Source organism: Sinocyclocheilus anshuiensis, unplaced genomic scaffold (assembly GCF_001515605.1).
Source record: "Sinocyclocheilus anshuiensis isolate Anshui unplaced genomic scaffold, SAMN03320099.WGS_v1.1 scaffold183, whole genome shotgun sequence".
Taxonomy (NCBI): domain Eukaryota; kingdom Metazoa; phylum Chordata; class Actinopteri; order Cypriniformes; family Cyprinidae; genus Sinocyclocheilus; species Sinocyclocheilus anshuiensis.
In genome coordinates, this window is record NW_015548309.1 from 260,262 (window position 1) to 282,978 (window position 22,717).

Here is a 22,717-nt window from a genome sequence, read left to right on the forward strand (position 1 = left end):
GCACAACTCTGTTACTTCTAGCAAAGCACTACTCTTTCAGAGATGTGTGTGTGTGGGATTAGAGTTTAAGAGGAACGGAATGAGACAAACATCAGTCATAAGAAATAAGAACAGGAAAGACAACAACCATGATTCTTAATTTGAAATATATAATTAAATTGTAAATTGATAAAGCTGCTACTGCAGAACACATCCATTATCTACGCTTTTGGATAATACGTGTTTATTTGTTTAGGAGGAACGGAACAGATGGAGAAACCTCAGCTGTCACAAGCAGAAAAAATTTACAGGGTCTCTAAAAAACTTTATTTAAGATTAATTAAAATGAGGTGAAATTGCATACTTCCTTTGTTCATAATTTAATATGTACATTTAAATCATGAAATATAAAGCTACAATTGCAAAATACATCCTTTGGGAATTATTTCTGTCTTTTATTTAAGGGATTCTCTTTTGCAACCTATAAAACATTGTATCAAAAAATATCTTGGCATATTATCTAAATAATTCCCACTATAATTCATCATTAACTGTAAGAGCCCTCAATACAATCCCAAACAAAAGCATATATTTACACTTTTTCTGCTGTTCCCAGTATTTTAGTTCCCTTTATGCTCCAGTTATATTCCACAGTCACTATATACAAAATGGCTTGATTTCCACTTGAAGCCCATGGGAAGAGTTACACATGTGGACTTAAAAGGGAATATACCATTTCTCCCTGGTTTTGGATTGCCAGTTGCCATGGATAATTTGTCAACACGCTTGTTTGTATAGGCCCAACTGGGCTGAAAGCGCAAAGAAGGTCCACTTCCACTCACAAGATCCCTCCCCAAGTAGTAGCTCTACTTGCAGGTGTGCATGTCGTTCATCGTCTCACAGCGGTGACAGCGAACGTAACAGCACCAGACGAACTTACACTCACAGCGCTCTACATGTCGTACCACGTGCGTGTTGTAGCCCCGCCCACAGCACAACAGGTTACAGCCGTCCGGCCCGGCTGAAGTTCTGTTACACCTGCGGCCCCTAGTCCCCATCATGCCCAACCGCCGGTCCTCCAAGCAGTAATTAGGCGATTTGTTGAAGAAGATTAACTCTTCTTTGCCAATAGGCATGTGGCGATGGTCTTTGTCCTTACGTCGCACCTTACGTTTAGAGCGGTCCACCACCTGAACGCTGTTTTCGTAGCGCTCCTTCAGGTAGGCGCCCACACGCTCGAACGCAGCCATTGTGCGCCAACAAGTTTTTACCGCACACGAACCCGACACGCCGTGACAGCGGCAGTCTGTCAACATTGTTTTGGCCACTGCCTGTAGAGGAAGAGGATACGGAGATCATTATATATCTGATCGATAACAGATAGAAGCTTGGAAAATAGCTTGTTTTACTAGACAATGTAAGCATGAAATAAATAAGCATGCAGACATGTGAACTGTGATTTGAGCATTATTTCAGCCTTCCAACATTTTTGCAATTTATTTTGACAGACTTCCTGGATTTCAGGCAAAAACGTGGAACTAATGTAAATCGGCGAGAGAGTTAACCTTGGTTCACTATAAACCACATTTCCAAGGACTATATAATTTTGGATGAAGCTTTTATATTCTCCCATCCGTTCATATTCTGCACCATGAAAGCGGACAGAGGATTTTGTTAGCTGACGACTTTCATAAAATGGGAGCGTTTGTTTGGGTGAAGGATTATGGGGGCCCTTCGCTGACTTGAGGGAAATTTTGTCTCGCTTAAATGCTCCTCTGTGGTTTCCAACCACTTAGGGTTAGGGTAAGGGTCTCCAAACACTTACAAGTCAAGGCTGTGGAATTCGGTGCAAATCATTAAGCTTCTCAGATTAATCAAGAACATGTGGGGAGATGTAACTCATTTGATCAACAAATTGCCAGAGCTGAAACAGCCCATAACTATTTCTGCTCTTATTTGGTTGCTTTGAAATGGTTTTTCTTGTCAACCAGAACAAGTCAAAGATTCATTTGCTGGAGAAAACTGTCATATTTTAAATGGTAATTGCATATAAGTTCGTAGACTTGCTTAAAACCTTAAAGTGACTGAGGAAACCTTCAATTTCAGAGATTAGATGTGTTTATAAAGGAGGCTGTAAGATCACAAGAACTTGAATGTGTTATGAATTTTGCAGGAATGGATGGACATTTTCTCCACTGTCACACTTTTCATATTTTCTTCTGTTAGAGTGAATTAGTGTCTATACAGGGAAACACAGCACTGAATTAAAGGGTTAGTTCACCCAAAAATAATAAATTAGCCCATTAATTACTCAAAAATTACTCATAAATTGCACAAAGCCGACCTCATACGTCATCAGCCCGGAGCTGCTTCCGTGTACAACTGTTGGCGCAAGCTACATTAAAGTGATTATTATGCTTTGAATATGGATAATTTTCTTACAAAAACTCATCGATTCGCTACAGGAGGCCTTTGTTCACCCCCCGGAGTCGTGTGAGACACTTTTTTTATGGATGGGCACTTTTTATTTAACTTCTATTGGACTGATGCATGCAACACCCGCTGAGTGGCATTAAACAGCTTGAAAGATCAAAGACAATTTTTTATATAACTCCGACTGGATTCGTCTGAAAGAAGAAAGTCATATACACCTAGGATGACTTGAGGGTGAGTAATTTATGGGCTAATTTTCAATTCTGGGTGAACTAACCCTTTAAGAGTGATTTCTAGCTCTTTTGCTGAAGCAGGCAAGCACAGTCACATGCAAATTGATGCTTTAGCTTCACATATCACTTTAAACATGAATGGAAAGGCAAACAATGAGCTATGTAAAGCAATAACATATGGTTTGTAGAAGCACCAAGTCAGTGTGATTTCAACTCAAAAATCATGTTTAATTTAACTACTCATAATTCTTAAAGGAAATCAAAAAAGTCACCATGGAAACCAAAATTGCAACATAAGAGCTCAGAAATGACCACACATCTCATGAAGCATATCAAATTGATCAGATTACATAATTTGCAATACTACATGAGATTGTAGTTTATGCTTTCATAAACAACGTTAAGTACAAATTCTTGTACCTTTGTCTGTTTGTTCAATTTTCATATTCTTTTTTTTTTTTGTTACAAATAAAGTTTGGAATGTTATGATTCATCTCAGAGCTGGTTGGTTTTCGTCCATGACTTCTTATTAAAGCCTTTATTAAAGTACTTTTTGAAATCCCTATTGAGAAAATTAAGGGAAAAAATGCAGAGGAAAAAGTTAAAAAAGTGAGCAGTCACTGTTGTGCATTTCATTTCTTTCAACATTTTTCTAACTAGTACTTTAAAGTTTAGTTGTTTGTCACCCACCTGTCTTCCGGCCTCGCTGTTATGCAGGTTCATAGTGAACAGGGCGTCCTCAACACGGGCTGATGTGTTCTTTACTGAATTGTCAATGAAGCGACGGCTGAATGAAGTCCCGAAGGCGATGTCATCGGAGCACCCACCCCAGTGCCAGCCCTCCGTGGGCGAACCGCTGCCCAAAAGGCTCATATCACACGAACACTCTGTCATATTTCCTGCACTGCAAGAGCGAGTGACTGCATGAACCAGGCCGGCAGCCATTACTGTGTAGATAAACGCTGTCTCTTTTGTCCCTTAAAAAACAAAAAAGAGAATTTAAGCAAGAAGCCGATGCAAGTTAAATACTTACAAATGCGGAAACAACCAAAAATGATGGGAATGTAAGATTCACAGCAGGACATTTGTGAGAAGGGTCTCAGGGCAGCAGTATCAGAGTCTGGGAATGTTACCTACATTCATACAGAGAAACACTGATATCACACTATAAAATGAGCAAAAATGTTTGGCTGAAGAAATTTCTTTTTTATTGTGAGAACAGATGATGTAAAAATTCTTAACATCCTTTTAACTGAACAGAATTGTTTTATTAAAGTGACCATTTTATACATGAAGTAAATGGTTCTGTACATTTCAGTGTTTCTGATTAAATGTTATTTACAATAAATATATACATTTAATTGCAGATCCTAATAAAAATCACTTTATGCAGCTTAAGTTTTAATTGGGAGCAAACTAGTTATCTAGTCATAAATTCATGCATGTAGTTTCTATAAAGCTAATTTTAATAGCTTATATAAAATAAAATTTAAAATATAAGACTCATTTTTTATTAAATTTGGTTTATAATGTTTTACCTTTAAACTTGATTTCTCAAAAATATCTGCCAACTATGATTTTTTTTCTTTCTTTCTTTCTCTTTTTCTATTACTTTCAAGAAAGGTGACCTAAACATTTAAAGCAAGAAGCCTAAATAACTGGAATAGAATAGAATAATAAACATTTCAGTTTCATTTCTGATAGTAAATGCCTATAACATTACTTTAAACCCTGGTTGTAGCTGCATGAAATCAGACCTATATCAAATTCAGTTTCCCCTTGAATCAACTTGAGCTTGAAATTGAACTACTCTGGAAGAGAAACTAATCTTACAATGGATTCACAAAAATCAAGCAACAAGTTCTACCATTTCAGTTTTACTCTTTTTGTAATCACTCTAATCCTGCATGCATTAAATTCAGGGCCAGATAAAGACCATAGTAAATTTAGTATAGAGATGGTTAACCTAAAACAGATGTGTCACAGGTTGTTTCCAAAATCAAATCATCTTTTCATAAACATTTCAAATCAAAACAGTCATTAAGGGGTCAAAAATAGGATTAACTGTCAATTAACATTCAGATTCTTTAAGCAATTACAAAGTGATGATCTCTCATTATATATCACAGAATGACCGACGTTTTTTTTCATGACAAGATGCTGATTATTTTTGTTGAAGTGTCCAATAACCACATATGCATATTTTAAATAACTGTTTTCTGCTTTTAGACATAATATTACAATAATTACTAACTTATGAAGGTGAACAGCCTGCTTTATGAGACTAATGCACACCAAATAAATAATTTAACCATTTTTCTAGCCATATACAACACTCCTCAAATTGTATTTCTTTGCTCAGTTTCTTTGAATCAAAATTCGTTAAATTACATTTAAAATTACATGCATTGATTTTTAAAATAAAAACTATTAAGACAGTATTACCATCCTAAGTTGTAATATTTTTCGTCTAGTGATTATTTGATCGCGTTGGCCAAACTTTACTACTAATTTTCATTACTTTTATTAATGAAAATTAGTAGTAAAGTTTGACCAACGGGATCCTAAGTTGTAATATTTTTCGTCTCGTGATTATTTGATCGCGTTGGTCAACCTTTACTACTAATTTTCATTAATAAAAGTACACTCTAGAAAATGCTGGGTTAAATACAACCCAGTGCTGGGTAAAATAGGGACAAACCCAACCTTTAGGTTTAACCCAACCTTCTGGGTAGTAACCCAACCGCTGGGTCAAAACATCCCAATTGCTGGGTTTGTCCCTATTTTACCCAGCACTGGGTCGTATTTAACCCAGCATTTTTTAGAGTGTAATAAAAAACAGGATTATAAAGTTAAAGCACATTCAAATTAAGTCTGTTTCAGTATGACACATTGCATGCTTACCACTGGTGAGCTCGTAGCCGAACACGTTCGGGTCCCGTCGGGTCGAGCAGTTCCAGCGCTCGTGTTTGAACTGCGTTTGGCACTCGGTGATGCCCAGGCGCGCGCCCTCTTTAATGCTCGGCAGAAGGTGCGGTTTGCGCGCGCACAACTCCTTCTGCTTGTGCGACAGGGGCAAATGCGCGCAACCCAACTTCTCGGGCACTCCTACAGATGTGATGCCCAACCACCTGTGATGCGGAGTAGTGTGACACAAATATCAGAAGCGGTTCTCCTCTCCTGTCGGCAAATGCCATAACCAGGCCCGAGGAAAAGGAGACAATTTTCAAACATTTTATTCAAACATTAATTGACAGTACAACAACACAGCACTTATAATACTTACATCCAACTTCCCTGAGAGCACAGAGGGCAAACTGAGAGCCACAGAAGGAATAAATGGTAAACTGCATGTATCCCATAACCGGTTTTATCCATGTCCACTTCATTTAACAAGTCCCGAACTGAATGTTTGGACAAAGACGATTCATACCGGTCCACTACATCTAATATCTAGCGTATGTAATCCACAAACGGCGCTTTTAAATTCATAAATGTCCCTTTTAAGTATCCATTAAGTCGCAGGTACGAACAAAAGCGTCCAACCACCACCAAGTCACCTTCGCCATCAGTGTGAACTCAAATAGACACAAACAGTTATATGCTGCTGTTGCTGCTGGAAAATGCGCATCTAAACACTCTCCTGTGAAGCACTCCCACATCGCGATTGGTCGAACCGATCATTAATATTCATAAGATGAGATTGTTCTTAGCACTGATTGGACAAACAGATCTCGGCTTGGAGGCCGGTGAGAGAGCACAAAGCGAGAGACTTGGGCAGAAAGAATCAGTCATTTCAGCAGCTCACTTGATTAAGGATTTTGTGAGGTTGAAAGAACAGGATAAAAAGGACTCGAGTATCTAACTGAGCATTTTTAACTTAAGTGTTTAACGAATATTTTGAAACCAATATTAAAATAAAAAACGGGAGAATAGAGAAACGCAGAAAGACGCTTAGGGCATTGTAAAACATTTTAAAGCAAAACCGTTGTTTAATTAATACTACTTAAGTGCACACGGTGTTCACACTAAACAATAACTTTCAGAGGCATCGACTTTTATAAAATAACTGCAAAAATTTAATAGTTTTAAACGTCCAACATATTAAGTAGGCTAACATTAGAGTAAATGCTAAGGAAACATTAATTAACGCAGTTTGTAGTTTGTCACACTAGCAGAGTTAACTGTACTTATACAATAAAAACTTTACGTTTTGTGATATATTTTTGATATGTAAATTTGTTATAAGCAATAATAAAGTGATACCGCCTCACTTCATCGACGAACCGCATGAAAACTCATTAAGAGCTCGTGAGCAAACGTACTGTTGTTATGGTTACCTGCAGCGTCAGGTGAAAATGCGCGCTCTAACTAATCTTTTATCATAACTGAAATTCCATGACTGAAGCGGAAAGTTACAGAATATTGCTATTTCGTTTAATTTCTATCTAAGAGGGATTTCGATTTTGCTTATAATCCAGAAATAATTAAAACAACTAAACATTAATTAAACGTTCCAGTTGAGAAAAAATCCTAAATGAATAAAATGCAAATGTAGTTTTATAAATGAGCAAACATATATGCGTGTTATACTTTGATGGCTTGGTCTGTTTCACCCACAGTTACTGATAATCAACATTTATAATGATTTTTCATAAGTTAAGCAACACATTTTTGGTTTGGTGTCGATGAAGGCGGGGCACAAAAAGACAAAAGTTGTTAAAACTGCTTAAATATTCTAATATATTTAAAAAATCAGTTTGCATGAACACAGTATGCCAATAAAATATGACACGGTAGAATCAAACTAAATATAAGAAAAACATTTGATAAATTCAAAAAGCAACGTGTTTTAAATTATGAAAATGTACATTTTTAATTGTTCAGGATAAGTGATATTCATCATGATTGTTGGAATCATACATTTCATGCACAGGCGACACAGATGAATATCTTGGCATAGCTCTTCATAAACATCCAAATAATTTGACCCTAAAATTCTGACATATCAAAAAGAGAGTTATCACGCACTGCGGAATATTAACAGGTCAACACATAGTTTCATGTGATTTCATTTCACTTAATAGCGTACGTGCCCATTCTGAGCTCAGCTTAACAACTGGTGGGAAGATCAATTTTATGGGATTTTTCAAATTAATCCTACTAATTTTCTCTCCTCAAAAGCCACTTCCTGTTTAACGTAAATTATGGACAAATGAAACATCATGCATTCCAGCAATTTAGAGTAAACCCAGCAACAATATAAAAATGTTTACCATCAAAACAGTATAAATATCTTTTTTGTAAACAGCATTTATAACATTTTACACGGATTATTATTAAAGGCACTGGAAAACACTGGTAGAAAAATAAATGTATGAGGAACATAAGACAGTAATACTATAACATACAATATACTTCATAAGACCTTTGGCATAGAAAATACTTCATAAATACTTGTGAACCTGGCATGTGAAGGAAAGGCGGTGTAAAGCTAGACTTCAAAACGTTGCCCGAGCTTCCACAAAAGTGACAATGTGAAGCAGGGTGACATCAAAGGCACTCCACAGCAGCCGCGAAACATACTGGGAACGTTTCAGCCCGTGGTTCAGCAGTAGCAGCATTGTGGGAACGTTGCATGAGCATTGTAGGAAAGCTTTCATAAGGCTGTTTGAAGGGTCCGTGCAACCGTCTGTTATTTTTCTACAGCGTCGCACCGCAGCCACTGCCTGCCCTTAAGCCGCAGCTGCCAAAGTCATTTTGGCAGGGCTTCAGGAGGTCTCATTGAACCCCCTCACACCCCTTTTCCATCTGGATCGCTCTACACTAAAACACATATGCGCAAACCGACACCTACCTAACTCGTCCTCCAATTTACCACTTTGATCCAGCATATGGTTAAGTAGATTCAGACCATTCGGTGTGCACAGTTTAGACCTTTTACGCAGATTTCTCAACACATATACATATTCACAGCTAATCATACAGACACACACCTGAAAAACACGCACAGGTTAGCGTCACCAGCCGCTAATTGTCCTTTTTGTCACTGTTGGCGAATGGTCCCGTTGACGGCGTGATTCACACATATCCTGCTGAGAAGGATTTCCGAATACACCGCGTTCACTGGTCCCTTTACGTGGTAGGACACGTCAGGTTGAGACGACGGTTCCTTGTGCTCTTGAGGCCCCGTCTGCTCATTGGTCGGATTCCTGCTTTCTCCACCAACCCTAAAGATCTTTAACTTTCTTTGGGAAGCAGCAGTTGGAAAGGGAAGCTTATAGACCTGCAAACAACATAATATAAGACATATTTAGTGGTCACATTTGAAGCTAATCAATGATCTATTGCATAGGGAATATGAGATTTCAATCATGTAAGCAAATAACATTGTCTATCTGTGTGTGGCTCTGTTCTCTCACATGGGACACATTTTTTAAATTAGGGATCTAGCCTTTATCACATTTCAGTTTTATATCCTCTTAAATCGCCAATTCTTATGAGCTCCCTGCTCTACAAAATACTTAAGGTTAAGAGCTTGTTTCTTCCGAACACTAAACAACAAAAATACATTGTAAAAGTATAAATTATAAAAAAAAAAAAAAACAAGCAACAGCTCCTCTTAGCAAAAGACCCTGATGTTATGTGTCTCTGGGTCTAAATCTGCTGGCCTGTTGTCAGATCTAGTGATATCAGTCCCATATGTGAGCTGGTTTGGCATTTCTACCACCACTTCACACACTTAGCAAGCTAATCCATCTGTTCCCAACCTGCCCTTTATTGGCTAATAAAAACCCGCCTAATTGCTAATTACTCATTAAGTGACCTGCCAGGCACTTTTAGGGTGAGGTAAAAAAGGAATGGCTTCTCTTTTAAAAGATTTATGGGGCTGGAAGGCCGGAAAAGTGTTTCTAGCAGGATCTATATCCATATATATGAACAGTAGAACTGATTCATTCACAAAAATGGATGTGTGGATCTAAAAAAATTCTAATCAGCCTAAGTACATAAGTAAATAATTGTGTTGCATTTTTTACTGTATTAATGAGAATCTAGTAATGATAATTGAATGATAATAACTTTGTACACTACTATTCAAAAGTGTAGGGTTTGTAAGGTTTTGTGATGTTTGTAAGATTCTTGTAATATAAGGCTGTATTTATTTAATTAAAAATACAGTAAAAACAGTAATATTGGGAAAATTATTACAATTTAAATAAAAATTTACTAAAAAAAAGCTTAATATATTACTATAAAAAGCTTTTTACTATAACTTTAACTATATAATATATTATAAAAATTAAAATTAAATTAAAATTAAAATTATTTTTTTTCCCTGTGATGGCATTACTCCAGTATTCAGTGTCACATGATTCTTCAGAAATCATCCTAATATGTGATTTGCTGCTAAAGAAACATTTCTTATCATCAATGTTGAAAACAGCCGTGCTGTTTTAATTTTGTTGTGGAAACTGTGAGGATTCTTTGATGAATAGAAAGTTCAAACAAACAGTGTTTATTTGAAATAGATTTTTTTTGTAACAATGTAGAAGTATTTTTTACTGTCACATGACCTCATATCCAAGATGCTTGGCACTTTCCAGAATATTCTTGTTCACATTATAGAGTTCTTGCACTCCATTCTAGGACCAATGAAAGAAGACAAAAAGGCTGACAAAGTTGATAGATGTCAATAAATGAATGAATAAAGTGGAAAAGAAGAATATCTGGTCAACAGACCAAACCCATGGATTTTGTAATCTCCAGTAGTTCTTACCAGTGGAAGGGAGCGAATACCATCCACAGGCAGATGGAAACCCATTCCTAAAGACTTCACCACCACCACGATTTTCTCAAGACCCTCCCTTGGAGATAAGTTAGAGATATGATTTGCTGCTCAAGAAACATTTGTTATTATTATAAATTTTGAAAACAGTTGTACTGCTATTTTTGTGTGTGAAGTTTTAAAGGATTATTTGATGAATGGAGTTCAAAAGATCAACATTTATTTAAAATAGAAATCTTTTGGAAGATTATATATGTCGTTACTAGTACTTTTTAACAATTTAATGCATAATTTCTTAATAAAAGTAATACTTTTTTCATTAAAAATAAATAAATCTTACTAACCTCAAACTTTTAAATGGTAGTGTGTATACATATTTCAACACTTAAAGTAAAACTCAGCTTTTTAATTTAATTTAGCAAAAACAAAATGCGTCAGATCATTCAAGCAGCTCCCAAAACACATGTCCTCAACAGATGCACACTATAACACACTCAAACACACACACAATCACATCTGTGCACCATATCCTACCCCTCTGCCCACATCAGTAGCTGTGAGAGATCAACGGCGCGCTGAGCCAGCAGTGGTTACCGTCCCTGCTGACATACTCTGATCTGACAAACGGCCTCCCAACCACATGCAGCCCACATCCCACCATCAAACACACTGCCAAAGTCATTCAGTGTGTTAACAAGGCCTTTGCCACTTTAGACCGACACCAAACCCGCACATTCACAGCTTAATGGGTGTAATCCACAGCCACATGGAGACAAACATCATCCAACATGCACATACACAGACCTTTCTAGAAGCTGCTGCAGAGCTCTTTGGAAAGTGGGTCTCTGGGCCTTCGGCAGCCAGAATTGTGGGTAGTAGGAGTAGCTGGCGCTAGTTCTGCCCTGATTCAGGTTGTGGTAGACGATGGTGTCGTGGGCCTTGTCCCAGTCCTCCAGAGTAGTGTTCACCCTCTCCATCAGGTAGTACATCATCCCTCGATTGGTGGAGTCGCCGATAAACAGGACCTGAGGGAAATCATGCATGTATAGATGTTGTGAGACTAAAACAGGTTAAACCAAGTCCTGGACTGGTTTCTTAAACCCATTCTTGTCAAGTCCAGAATTATACTGCACAATACGCACAATCATTCATTTCAAAGGCACAACTAATCATTGTCTATGTGTTTTACCACCACCATAAAGGGTCTACTTTTGCATCAAATGAAATAGCTTTTTCAAGGCCACTGATTTTAGTCTTCATCTAATTTAATTGTGTATAATTCAAAAATTTGTCCATACTATTAACTTATATTCATCGTTAGTTCATGTTCAAGTCCAATAAATAATATGAACAGATACAACTTTTGATTTTAATAATGTATTTGTAAATGTTGAAATTGATATTAAGGTTAATGAATAGATTAATAAATGCTTTATTTCATTTTTTATCATATCTATTTTTCGTTGTCAGTTCATGTGAACTTATGCAGAACTTATAATGTTAACAAATATAAATTTATTGTAAATTGCAAGCATTTTTATTATGAATACTGCATATTTATAGTATTAGTCTGTCATAAATCCTACAAATTAAAATAATTTAAAAAAGAATGTAAAATATTATATAATGGATGCGGTATAGCATACATATACATGTGTGTATATATATATATATATATATATATACACAGTACAAATATATATATATATATATATCTTAACTCTTAAGTGTACAGACAACACAAACATGAGGAAATGAAATAACAATTGTGTCATTATAAGGGCAAAAGATACAATATGGCCTTTTCAGATCACAGTTGCCATGAAGCACTTCACAAGAGTCTAATAAGATTGGATGTTCATCTGTGTGTGCTCTTTTGGCAGTGAAGTTGCCAGTCTAAATCACAAGATCTCAGAGAGCAGGCATTGGCTGACACTGTGGTCTGCAGACATGCTCACAAAATTAAGGACACATATTTTCAACAAGAAGTCAGGAGTTGCTCTCATATTATTCCAAACCTGTAGTTCCAAATATATTCATCAAAAAAGTAGTATATACCATTTTTGTTATCCTTTTTCAACTCTCATTTTATGTCAATAGCTGTACAACAATTCTTTAAAAATGTGTTTTGTACAGGAAACGTAACAGTATACAAGTTTGGGAAGACAATGTGAACTCCAAACAATACATTAGGCTGTCTCCAGACTGCAGAAATGGATTTAACATGAAACAAACTCATGCATATAACTCTAGACCTTGACAATCTAAAGCTCTTTTATTTGAAACAATCTTTCCTGAAGAGTTCTTCTTTTCCTGTTGAATGGGCTCGCAGTCAGAGGGCTGTGGTTTGTCTATAGCGAGAGCCTGGGCCCTTGTGTAATGTGGCCATTTGTTTGTGTCAGATCTGATCTTGTGAGTCTTAAATCGAGACAGAGTGGAAAGAGTCATGCTGTGAGGATGAGCGCTGAGGGAGCGTTTGAAGCAGGAACAGACTGTAGGTTTGGCACACAGCTTTGAAAACCCCTGCTGGGCTTTAAGCAATAATTTAAAAACAACCCAAAACACAGGAGGTGTGCAGATCACATCAAGAAAAAAATTACAATAAAATAAAATCTAACACCAAACACAGGAGAGTATAGGTTTTCTTCTCCAGAATCTTTCCCCTATTCTTTCCTAAGGAGTTTACACTATACCTATGATTACATATAAAAGCAGCAGTGTAATTGAATCATGCAGCTGCTGTGAGCTCAGCTGTAGATGAAGCTCAGCACATGCTGTTAATCTCTGATAAACAGCTGCTCATTGCCACTGGCATTCAATGCTATTTTAGGTGCCTGCCTTTAATTTATTCCTCAGTACTGTATACGCACACATATGGCAAAGCTTTAAGCTGCATACAGAAGAGCTGACGAAATGTACTTTTACATCAAGTCCAGAAAAAACTAAGTGCTGGTAACACTTTATAATAACTTCCATTAATGATTCATTAAAATATTGAACATTTAAACACAAATATATGGTGGCCTCAAAAAGTACACTACTGTTTAAAAGTTTGGGGTCAGTAAGATTTTTTTTTTTTTTTTTTAGAAATTTATATTTTTATTCAGCAAGGATGCTCTCAATTGATCAAAAATGTCAGTAAATACATTTATAAGACTACAAAAGATTTTTATTTAAACATTTTTTTTTTTTAAACTTACAATTTAAAATCTTTCTACTCATCAAAGAATCCTGACAAAAATCTATCACAATCCCAAAAAGTATTAGGCACCAGAACTGTTTTCAACATTGATAATAAGAAAAAATGTTTCTTGAGCATCAAATCAGCATATTAGAATGATTTATGAAAGATCTTATGACACCGAAGACTAGAGTAATCACAGGAATAAGCTACTTTGTAAAATATCTTCAAATAGATACAAAAATATAGTAACATTTCGCAATTTTTGATTGTATTTTGGTGAGACTAAGAGAATTCTTTAAAATAAATAAATAATTAAAATGTGCCTGACCCCAAATTTTTTGTTTTGTTAAATAGTTATGATCTGTTAAGCATTACATAAAATGTTTAAGTTACTATGTGAAAATGTGTATTTTGCCATTTAAGTCACAAGATGATGATGCATACACTAGGTACAAAATACAGGTACAAAAGCTGTCTCTGGGGCAGTACCTTTTCAAAAGGTACTAATATGTACCATTTAGGTACTAATACTGTACCTTTGAGGTACTAAAATTTGCACCATTTAGGAATAAATAAGGTACAAAAGTATAACTTTTGAAAGGGTACAGTCCCAGTGACACTGTACACTTTGTACCTTTCTTCTGACAATATAGGGTAACCAAGCACCCACTGGTACTGATTTAATTTTTTAAGTATTTTTGGTTCCTGGTTCCTCACCTTCCGGTCCATCATGCAGGTTTGCAACTGAGGTTGGTCCAACAAGGGGTGATAACAGCTGTCGGGCTGCCAGGCAACCTCTCTCCAATCACAAGTCCTGTTGTCTGAACAGCTCAGGCATGGGACGACCCAACGACCTGATAAGAAACGGAAAATATTTTGTTATAGTGTCTTTATAGTGCATTATACTCAATTTCCATGACAGCATCTACTCAAATTACAGCATTCACAGGTGATTCATAGTGGAGTGAATCTCTGTGAAGTTTTGAAGTCTTATACAGCTGTATGTCAAAAGTTCAGCATAAAAAGATGAATCAGGTGGGAAACTCCAGCTAGACATGATTACTTCATTGTGCCAGTTTCAGACAGTCCCCTACATGGCATAATATTCTATTTGTGGCATATATACCTATTTTTGCCTTAATCACTGATGCACACAAACAGTGTAAACAGTTCATTAAAGTAATCGCCACTGACTTTGATGTACTACCCTGCTGAGGATGGCCTTTTTACTTTTATAGCACTGACTGAACCGTCCTCTGAACCCTAACCTGGTGGTTTTAAATCTAAACAGCTGAACACACACTCACAGAATTGAAACCTGTATGAAGTGATTATATTCCGCCATAAAGTCAGCATGGAGGTCCTAACCTTATAATTAAGCAATGCTTCAACTCAGGCAATGAATCAATGCATTATCACATTGTAAAAGCAGACACATAAATTACCAAACTCTGAGTTCACTAGCAAACCTTTCCCATCCTCTAGTGGAGCGGCTAATAAACCATGAATCTCATGCTAATGTAGCCAAACACATGATGAACTACTTTGCCAATGAAATATATGGTTTTAGGACCAACATCATCTTTCATACAGGAGGAAAAATATGTGGAAAATGTATCATCTGTCCACAAAACAGACAATCTGCAACAACTGGTTTGACTTAATACCTTGAATGAAAAAAAAAATGGGATTGTAAATCTTACAGCAAGTTTCAGATTCAAATTTCAGATACTTTACTACAAGCCCATGATCAAAACCTGGAAACAACCTACCAGGTTCATCTCCTGAGAGGCAAGGCTGAGGTGAGGCCTGGGCCTCTTCTGAAGATCTCGTCCCTGGAATGGGCTCCAAACCGCAGGGCTGATCTGGTCTGACCACCAGGCCACAGTCCTGCTCAGATACAGTGAGAACAGAAAAGAAGAGAAACAGGTGAGCTTTGAGTCTGGAAAGACATTCTGAGACAACGGTCGCACTCTTGTGTTAAAAATTTAAGCACTCAAGACAATAAAATATTTTTTGACAAATAAAGATTGAGTCGTTTCAAAGTTTCCATAGCTTTTTTTCCACCCCCTTCGCTTTCATGTGGTCGCGTACGCGAGGTTCCTCACAGACAAATTAACACAGGCGCGCCATCTGACGGCCTTGCTCCTTGTTAGGGGTCAAGGGTCAAACAAACCCAACAGGCTAAATGACAACATCGAGCCTGCTCCGCCGACCCCTGAGGTCCCTCACGGGAGCCATCGGGTCTGGCTCCACTTCAGAAGACCGGCTCTTCGTTCGCTCTTTCATTTGCCCCCTTCCTTAGCACTTTGCACAGGGGCTTCTCAAAGTCACGTAACATTCCCCAAGTTCCCGCCGCTGTTCTCGACAAAGTGCCACAAGACAACTTAACAGGGATTTTCTTGTTGTACCTGCACACAGTGTGTGTGTGCAAACACGAGCGGGCTTTTGATTCTGAGCAGGCCGGCATAAATCAGCAGGTTAGTCCGAGCCTGGCGGAAACCGCCTAGCACTTTAAGCATCGGAGCCGGTGAAAAGTTAGCATCCCTCCGGAAAGGAAAATGCATATAATTAATTCACAAAGAGGGCAAAGAAACATGAAAGAACAAAACCTCTTAATTTTATCTCTCTCATCGGTCATTTTTCCATTCCCCGGAGAAGAAAACGATGGAAAAACAGTTTCATCCAAGGTCAGGTACTCTCAGTTTCTTGCGGTGATGGTTTAGCAGGGAAGCCAGCGGATGAATTTGAGATCAGAGCTTGGCTTTCAGATGATACAGGACATCCTTCTGCCTCTATATCACCAGAGAATAATGAATCAACAACATCTGGTTAATGAGGATTTTATAAAAAGAGTATGAATGAGAGGACATGAGAGACTGGGGAATAGAATAGACAACGAGAACAAAAAAAAAATGTTGAAATGTAATTTGACAGTATCTATTGATTTAATAGTAGATAGTAGTAGATAGTAATTTAGCAGGTTCTGTGAAATGTTTTGTGTGCAATTCATTTACCATTTACGATGCCATGATTTACAATACCATTTATGTTACAGACATAAATGATACCCTTAATTTGTTAGGATTATTAATATTCTATGTCACTGATGAAAGACTAAAACAGATTTTAAATGCAACAAGTAAATTTAAAAGTCACACAATTCTAATGAACAGTATTAAAAACTTATTATATGATTTTGAGATATGCTGAAGATTACACTTAAGAGTATTATTAAATTATTATTAGAGCATAGTGTTTTTAAAATTTGATTTGAAAATGACAGTAAACACAGCAATATTGTGATATAGTATTACAATAAAAAACTGTGTTCTATTGTTAAATTTTAAAATGTAATTATTTTAAAATGTATTAATTATAATATGTATGCATATATATATATATATATATATATATATTTGTTAATTAGATATTTACCATATAAAATAATAATAATAATAATGGTTATTATTATTATTATTATTATTATTAATGTAGTTAACAGCTTTTTCCAGGATTCTTTGATGAATAGAAAATTCAAAACAAAAGCACTTATTTGAAATAGAAATCTTTTGAAACATTATAAATGTCTTTATTGCCTCTTTTGATCATTTTAATGCACCCTTGCTGAATACAAGTGTTAATTTCTTTAATAACTTAATAACTTTTGATCAGTAGTGTATATAAATTCATATTCTTTAGAAAATGCAGAATTTGCTTATATGATTACATATTACAGAAATACAGCAAGACAGCTTAAACACTCTTTTTGCAAGATTGTTTAATATGCATTCACTGTATGTGTGCGTTTTTCAGAGTGTGTGTGAACATTAAAGTTCTGAACGCTTGCCGAGCCACTCATGTTGGTTCCAGGGATCAGAGACCAACAGCAACGGCAGTGAAATCTCCACTGATCAAAGTAAATAACCCGCGCTGCTAGAAAAGAAAGGATTATTGTGGTACATCAGACCGTGCTCTCGGCGGTCTCTGTTTTAGTACCAGCTCTCACAAACCCCTTCAGATTCCACGAGAACCCTCTACTTAGCTTTTATCTTTAAAAGTTTGTTTCGAGAGAGAGTCTTAAGCCCTCTGAGAGGAAGTACACATACTTAAGAGGTTTGTTTTAATAAGCCGCCATTGGAGACGATGCCCTCAGCTGTAGTGCAATGAAAGACATAAAAATTTACAAGCAGGAGATTAGCAGCTTTCATCCAACATGTAAAACCATTCCAGTGGGATCAAGTGTTCTTCTATATGGGACGAAAGTAAAGCAAATGCTAGTTGAAATGAAACTTTTATAGAAAAATACACAAAAGTTGAGATAAGGGAACATCATGCTCACTGTTAATTTTATAAATACATTTCTTCTTTTTTGCCATTTTATTCATTAGATAGCAGAAAGTATGAAAGCTCGTTTCTGCCACTGAATAAAAAATAAAAAGGTAATTGCAACTTTTTACCTCACAATTCCGACTTTTTTCTCAGAATTGTGAGATATAAACTTGCAATTGTAAGAAAATATACGTTTTTTCTTTATAACACGTAATTGCGAGTTTATATTTCAATTCAGAGAAAATAAGTCAGAAAAAATAAAATTGCAAGAAAAAAAGTCAGATTTGCCCGTTTGTATCACTCAATTCTGAGAAAAAAATGTGAGATGTAAACTTGCAACTGCGAGAAAAAAGAATTGTGAGATGAAAAAGTCACAATTACGTTTTTTATTTTTTATTCAGTGGCGGAAACAAGCTTCCGTAGAGAGAATAATCTTTTTTTTTTTTACATTTATTTTTGTGAATCTTTGTAATAATAATGGGAGTATATTTTTAAAAGCTCTCCTCAAATATGACCTTTTCCTGGCATGAAAATAAGGTGAAGTAACCATGACATTTTGTCAGATGGGAACTTGATTTGACAAATGTTTTATTTCAGGTCAGTGTGGGATGTCCAAGTGTTCAGCCAACAAAGAGACTTAGAAACTGGCAGATAAGCTGATGTATTTGTTGCATGCTTTCTTCAACACTAATCAATGCAAAAACGAAAGTGTAATTAAATTGGGTGGATTGTGAGAAGTGCCGTACAGATGTCCCATCTGGTCACTGAAATACAGCCTTTGTTATGAAAGACTGAGGTGGCTTTACCCACAGTGTTTAATGTAATCCTGTGGATTGTGGATTGTGATCCTATAGAACTGTCATGCTGTCAGTCAATCCCTCACACTATAAGACAAGCTATTGGGTTTCATTTCAATTAGGACGGTGAGAAACGAAGGCGGCATATGCTGCAGGCATCAAAAAGCTGTATTTAAAAGAATATAAAGGAGGTATTCTGACTGGATCCTTTAATCAGCTAAGAGAACAGAAAGAGAGCTTTTATTTAGTGCAACTTCAAAAGTTAAATTCTAGCATTCACATTTAGCAAGTGAAAGATCACAGACCACGAGGGAGAAAATTCTGAATAGAAGAATATGTAAAGAGAAGGAAGGAAAATAAAATAAAATAAGCAATTCCAAGAGGGTCCTCCTCACACCATTGCTGCTCGGGCCCTAATTTAGCCATTTTTATGGATTAGATCAAGTCTATTTAATCACATTACCACTGTTTACAGTGTAACAATTATTTCCTTGTGTCTCCTAGATGAACAGAAAGGAACCATGGACCAAGTCACCGAATCATTCACTAAGAAGAAGAAGCAAATAGCAATTTGATATACTTCATATTCAAAGTATATATGACTGTTTGTCAAACTGTCTCAGGCTCTGCTCTAAGTTCTATGTCTCCAAACATAATTACACAGATAAACATACACGAACACACACATATGGATGCAATCATCTGTAGCAGGCCCAAGCCAAACAGCTCATATAGCTTTTGGAAAACAGTATAGACATGCTCTTATAAGGTCAGGTTATCTGAAGAAGAGCTTTACTCCACATCTGGACTCTGCTTTCATACAGTAGATCTCTATTAGAGCTGAATGCAGAGCTACTGCCAGCTATAACCTAAACATGCACACACTTATGGAAGTGAGCAGATAAATCTGAGGCGAAATAAAAAGACAGGAGGATCTAACTCAAATCCACAGAAGAAAGCCTGCTAATGCCCTTCTCTTTGCACTCAATTCACAAAAATAGTGAATCTCGGTAGTGGTATAACACCATACTATGCATACTATTTTAGAAGTATGCAATACATTATCTGCAAAGTGCATAGTATGCAAATTTAATTTAATTACAGTTAATGTTTATTTTATTTAAAGTAACCTTTTTTAATGTTTTACATTTTTGTGTCAGTTTTGGTTAAATAATAAAATACATACAAACATTAATAAATAATTTGGATAAAATATTAATAATGATAGTGTGTGTACTGTATGAACTCATTGTGGACTAAGATCCAATGCCACTGCTATTAATGAATATTGTAAGTCTGTATCGGATATGAGATCAGTGGATTCCACTAATACAAACCACATGAGTACACACACAAACACAGAATATCTAATTACTGATATTTGCAATGGTCTTCTGAATAATTATTGGATATGCTGACTGTAAATGCTTTCCAGGCCAGGTTGAACTGTAGGGCAGGCGGGGTTCAGGGGTTCATGACCTCTGATTGCATCAGCAGTCAGTGTCAGCATCTGTTCTGAGGGGATCAGATCAAAGCTTATGAGGTTTGGGGTTCACGTGTTTGAACACTGTCTTCGCTAGCTCGTTTTTTTTTTTTTTTTTACTGAAGTGGTGTTCGACAGCTGTGGTTCTGACAAATTTGAGTCGTAATGGAAGATGACAGATGGAATCCGGTGTCGAGTCAAGCTCTATTAAAGGATCTGAGCAATCAAAATATGCACCCATCATCTACAGAAGATAGAACACAAGGATGCAATGAGAAGATAGTAAAATTCTGCATTTGTTTATTTCCTTTCTCTGTCAGTCATAACTGATGGCATGACCAGTCTTGGAATTGCAGAGAAATTGAAAAAATATTTTTTTATTTTTTTTTTTACATTTATTTTGTTATTAATAATTATATTCTATTTAAGATAATCAAAATATAATAAATGAAATGAAACCTCAAAAATGGGGAAAAAAAATGCTTTGCATATGTAATATATCTTATATTTTAATTTTATAATATATCTATATATATAATATATAAAGTGATTTTACCTCATTTTATTTCACCAGCTTCAGTAATTTATATTTATATTACATTTTTCTGTTATTATTATTATTGTTTATATTCTATTTAAAATGATCAAACTAATAATTTCTTATTTTTTTGTGATTAAAATACAACATTTTATAAAGCATTTTATTTCATAAAAAATATATTCATATTTTATTATTATTATATATTATAATAATTATTGTGTATATAATAATATATTTAAAGTTATATTTTTGTTAATTATATTTACATATTTATAGTCATTTTTAGCAATTACTTTAATTTAATCAGCTTAAGTAATTTTATTAATTAAATATGCTGAGTCATCATAACACTCTGTAAACTTAAATACTAGTGTTATAATTGTCTCCATTTCAACTGTCCCTGGTGGGCCTATTTATAAGTTATATTTATAAGTTAGCTGTCTCTCTTCCCTTCTGTTTCTCTCTTACTTTCGTTTCCTCTTTCTCAGGCTAACTGTGGCATCAGATAAGCATTTACTAAGTACAGTGAGGAAATGAGCAGAAGTCAAAGCTGTCAGTCTCATCTTTTCAGAACACACACACTAACTTCCTCTGTAATATGACACAGCCCTGTACCACCTGTGACACACACTCATGGCCCCCGTTCCCACTCCACACTCTCACACAGGCATTAAATAAAGTCAAAAGCACACAGCTTGCCTTTAATCCAGAGATCTTTCTGTCCAGTTCGGAGTAGAGGCAGTTGGACACAGACGCACATGCACAGCTGCTCTTACCCCACCAATCTGTCTCTCGGTAAGAAAGCTGAAAAACGAAAACAGGCCTTATTCAGGAACGTAAGTGTGAGATTTAACGGTGGGAAATTTCCAGTCATCGAAGACAAATTGGACTAAGGTCAAAAATGCAGCATCTTTACCGTGGCCAGAATGAATCACTGCCAAAGCAGGTCTTTCTTTTACTGACTGGGGCAGAAAGGTCTGTAATACCTGAAAAGAGCTGTTAGTATTCTCATTCATCTCAATGGCAGGTTTTATATGTATGCATCTGTGCATGTTTTTTCTGCATATAAATAAATACACAATATACACAAAAATAACTATATGCATATACACTACTGCAGTTTGGGGTCAGTAAGAGTTTTTAATGTTTTTGAAAGATGTTTCTTATGCTCACACCAAGGCTGCATTTATTTGATCAAAATTCAGTAAAAATTGTGAAATATTATTACAATTTAAAATATTCAATTTCTATTTGAATATATTTTAAAATGTATTTTATTCCTGTGATGCAAAGCTACATTTTCAGCCACCATTACTCCAGTCTTCAGTGTCATATGATCCTTCAGAATTCATTCATAATATGCTGATTTGTTGCTCAAGACATTTGTGCTGCTTAATATTTGTGTGGACATGTTGACATATTTTTCAGGATCCTTTGATGAATAGAAAGCTCAAAAGAACAGCATTTATTTGAAACAGAAATCTTTTGTTATATTACAAATGTATTTACTGTCACTGATATGATTAATGAATATAGGGTGTATAAAAAAATATATAAAAAATAAATAAAAAATATAATCAATAAAATAAAAAATAAAGTACACATATATGATAAAAAAACAACAAAACAACAACTTAAGGTCCACACTGCAATCAATGAAAGAGCACACAGACTGACTCAAGCATAATAAAGCCTACTGACCGCACTAATAGTGGACCGCCAGCGGTTTTGTTATTGTGAAATAATTGGCCCGCTGGACCACAAAATCACAAGGCAGAGCAGGAAGCAGTCAGCTTCTGAGTGAGACTGGCAAACAGCATTTAGCTGGATTTCTCCTTTGACAGGAACTGATTAAGAACAGAACGGATACATTTTCTCAATTCTGGTACAAGTGAGCTGATTAGGTTCAAAGAAAAAAGTGGGCTGTGGCCAGACCGCAGAACTGTTCA

At 35.9% G+C, this 22,717-nt stretch overlaps 2 protein-coding genes across 2 annotated transcripts in view; both read right to left on the reverse strand.

Annotated features, from left to right (window-relative positions):
• Positions 1–357: 357 nt before the first annotated feature.
• Positions 358–6,227, reverse strand: LOC107656279 (protein Wnt-16-like). The gene is made up of 4 exons (XM_016444039.1): positions 5,932–6,227; positions 5,550–5,776; positions 3,336–3,622; positions 358–1,310 (listed from the first exon to the last, which is right to left on the reverse strand). Exons 1-4 carry the CDS (start codon positions 6,021–6,023, stop codon positions 846–848), a joined length of 1,071 nt encoding a protein of 356 aa, XP_016299525.1. The 5' UTR covers positions 6,024–6,227; the 3' UTR covers positions 358–845.
• Positions 6,228–7,534: 1,307 nt separating this feature from the next.
• The window catches only part of LOC107656212 (cadherin-like and PC-esterase domain-containing protein 1), a 54,340-nt gene continuing 39,157 nt past the window's right edge, over positions 7,535–22,717 (reverse strand). Inside the window, 7 exon segments of the mRNA XM_016443978.1 lie at positions 7,535–8,931; positions 10,157–10,288; positions 10,423–10,510; positions 11,026–11,139; positions 11,236–11,456; positions 14,333–14,469; positions 15,388–15,505. Coding sequence (XP_016299464.1) covers positions 8,692–8,931; positions 10,157–10,288; positions 10,423–10,510; positions 11,026–11,139; positions 11,236–11,456; positions 14,333–14,469; positions 15,388–15,505 — 1,050 coding nt within the window. The 3' untranslated portion in view covers positions 7,535–8,691.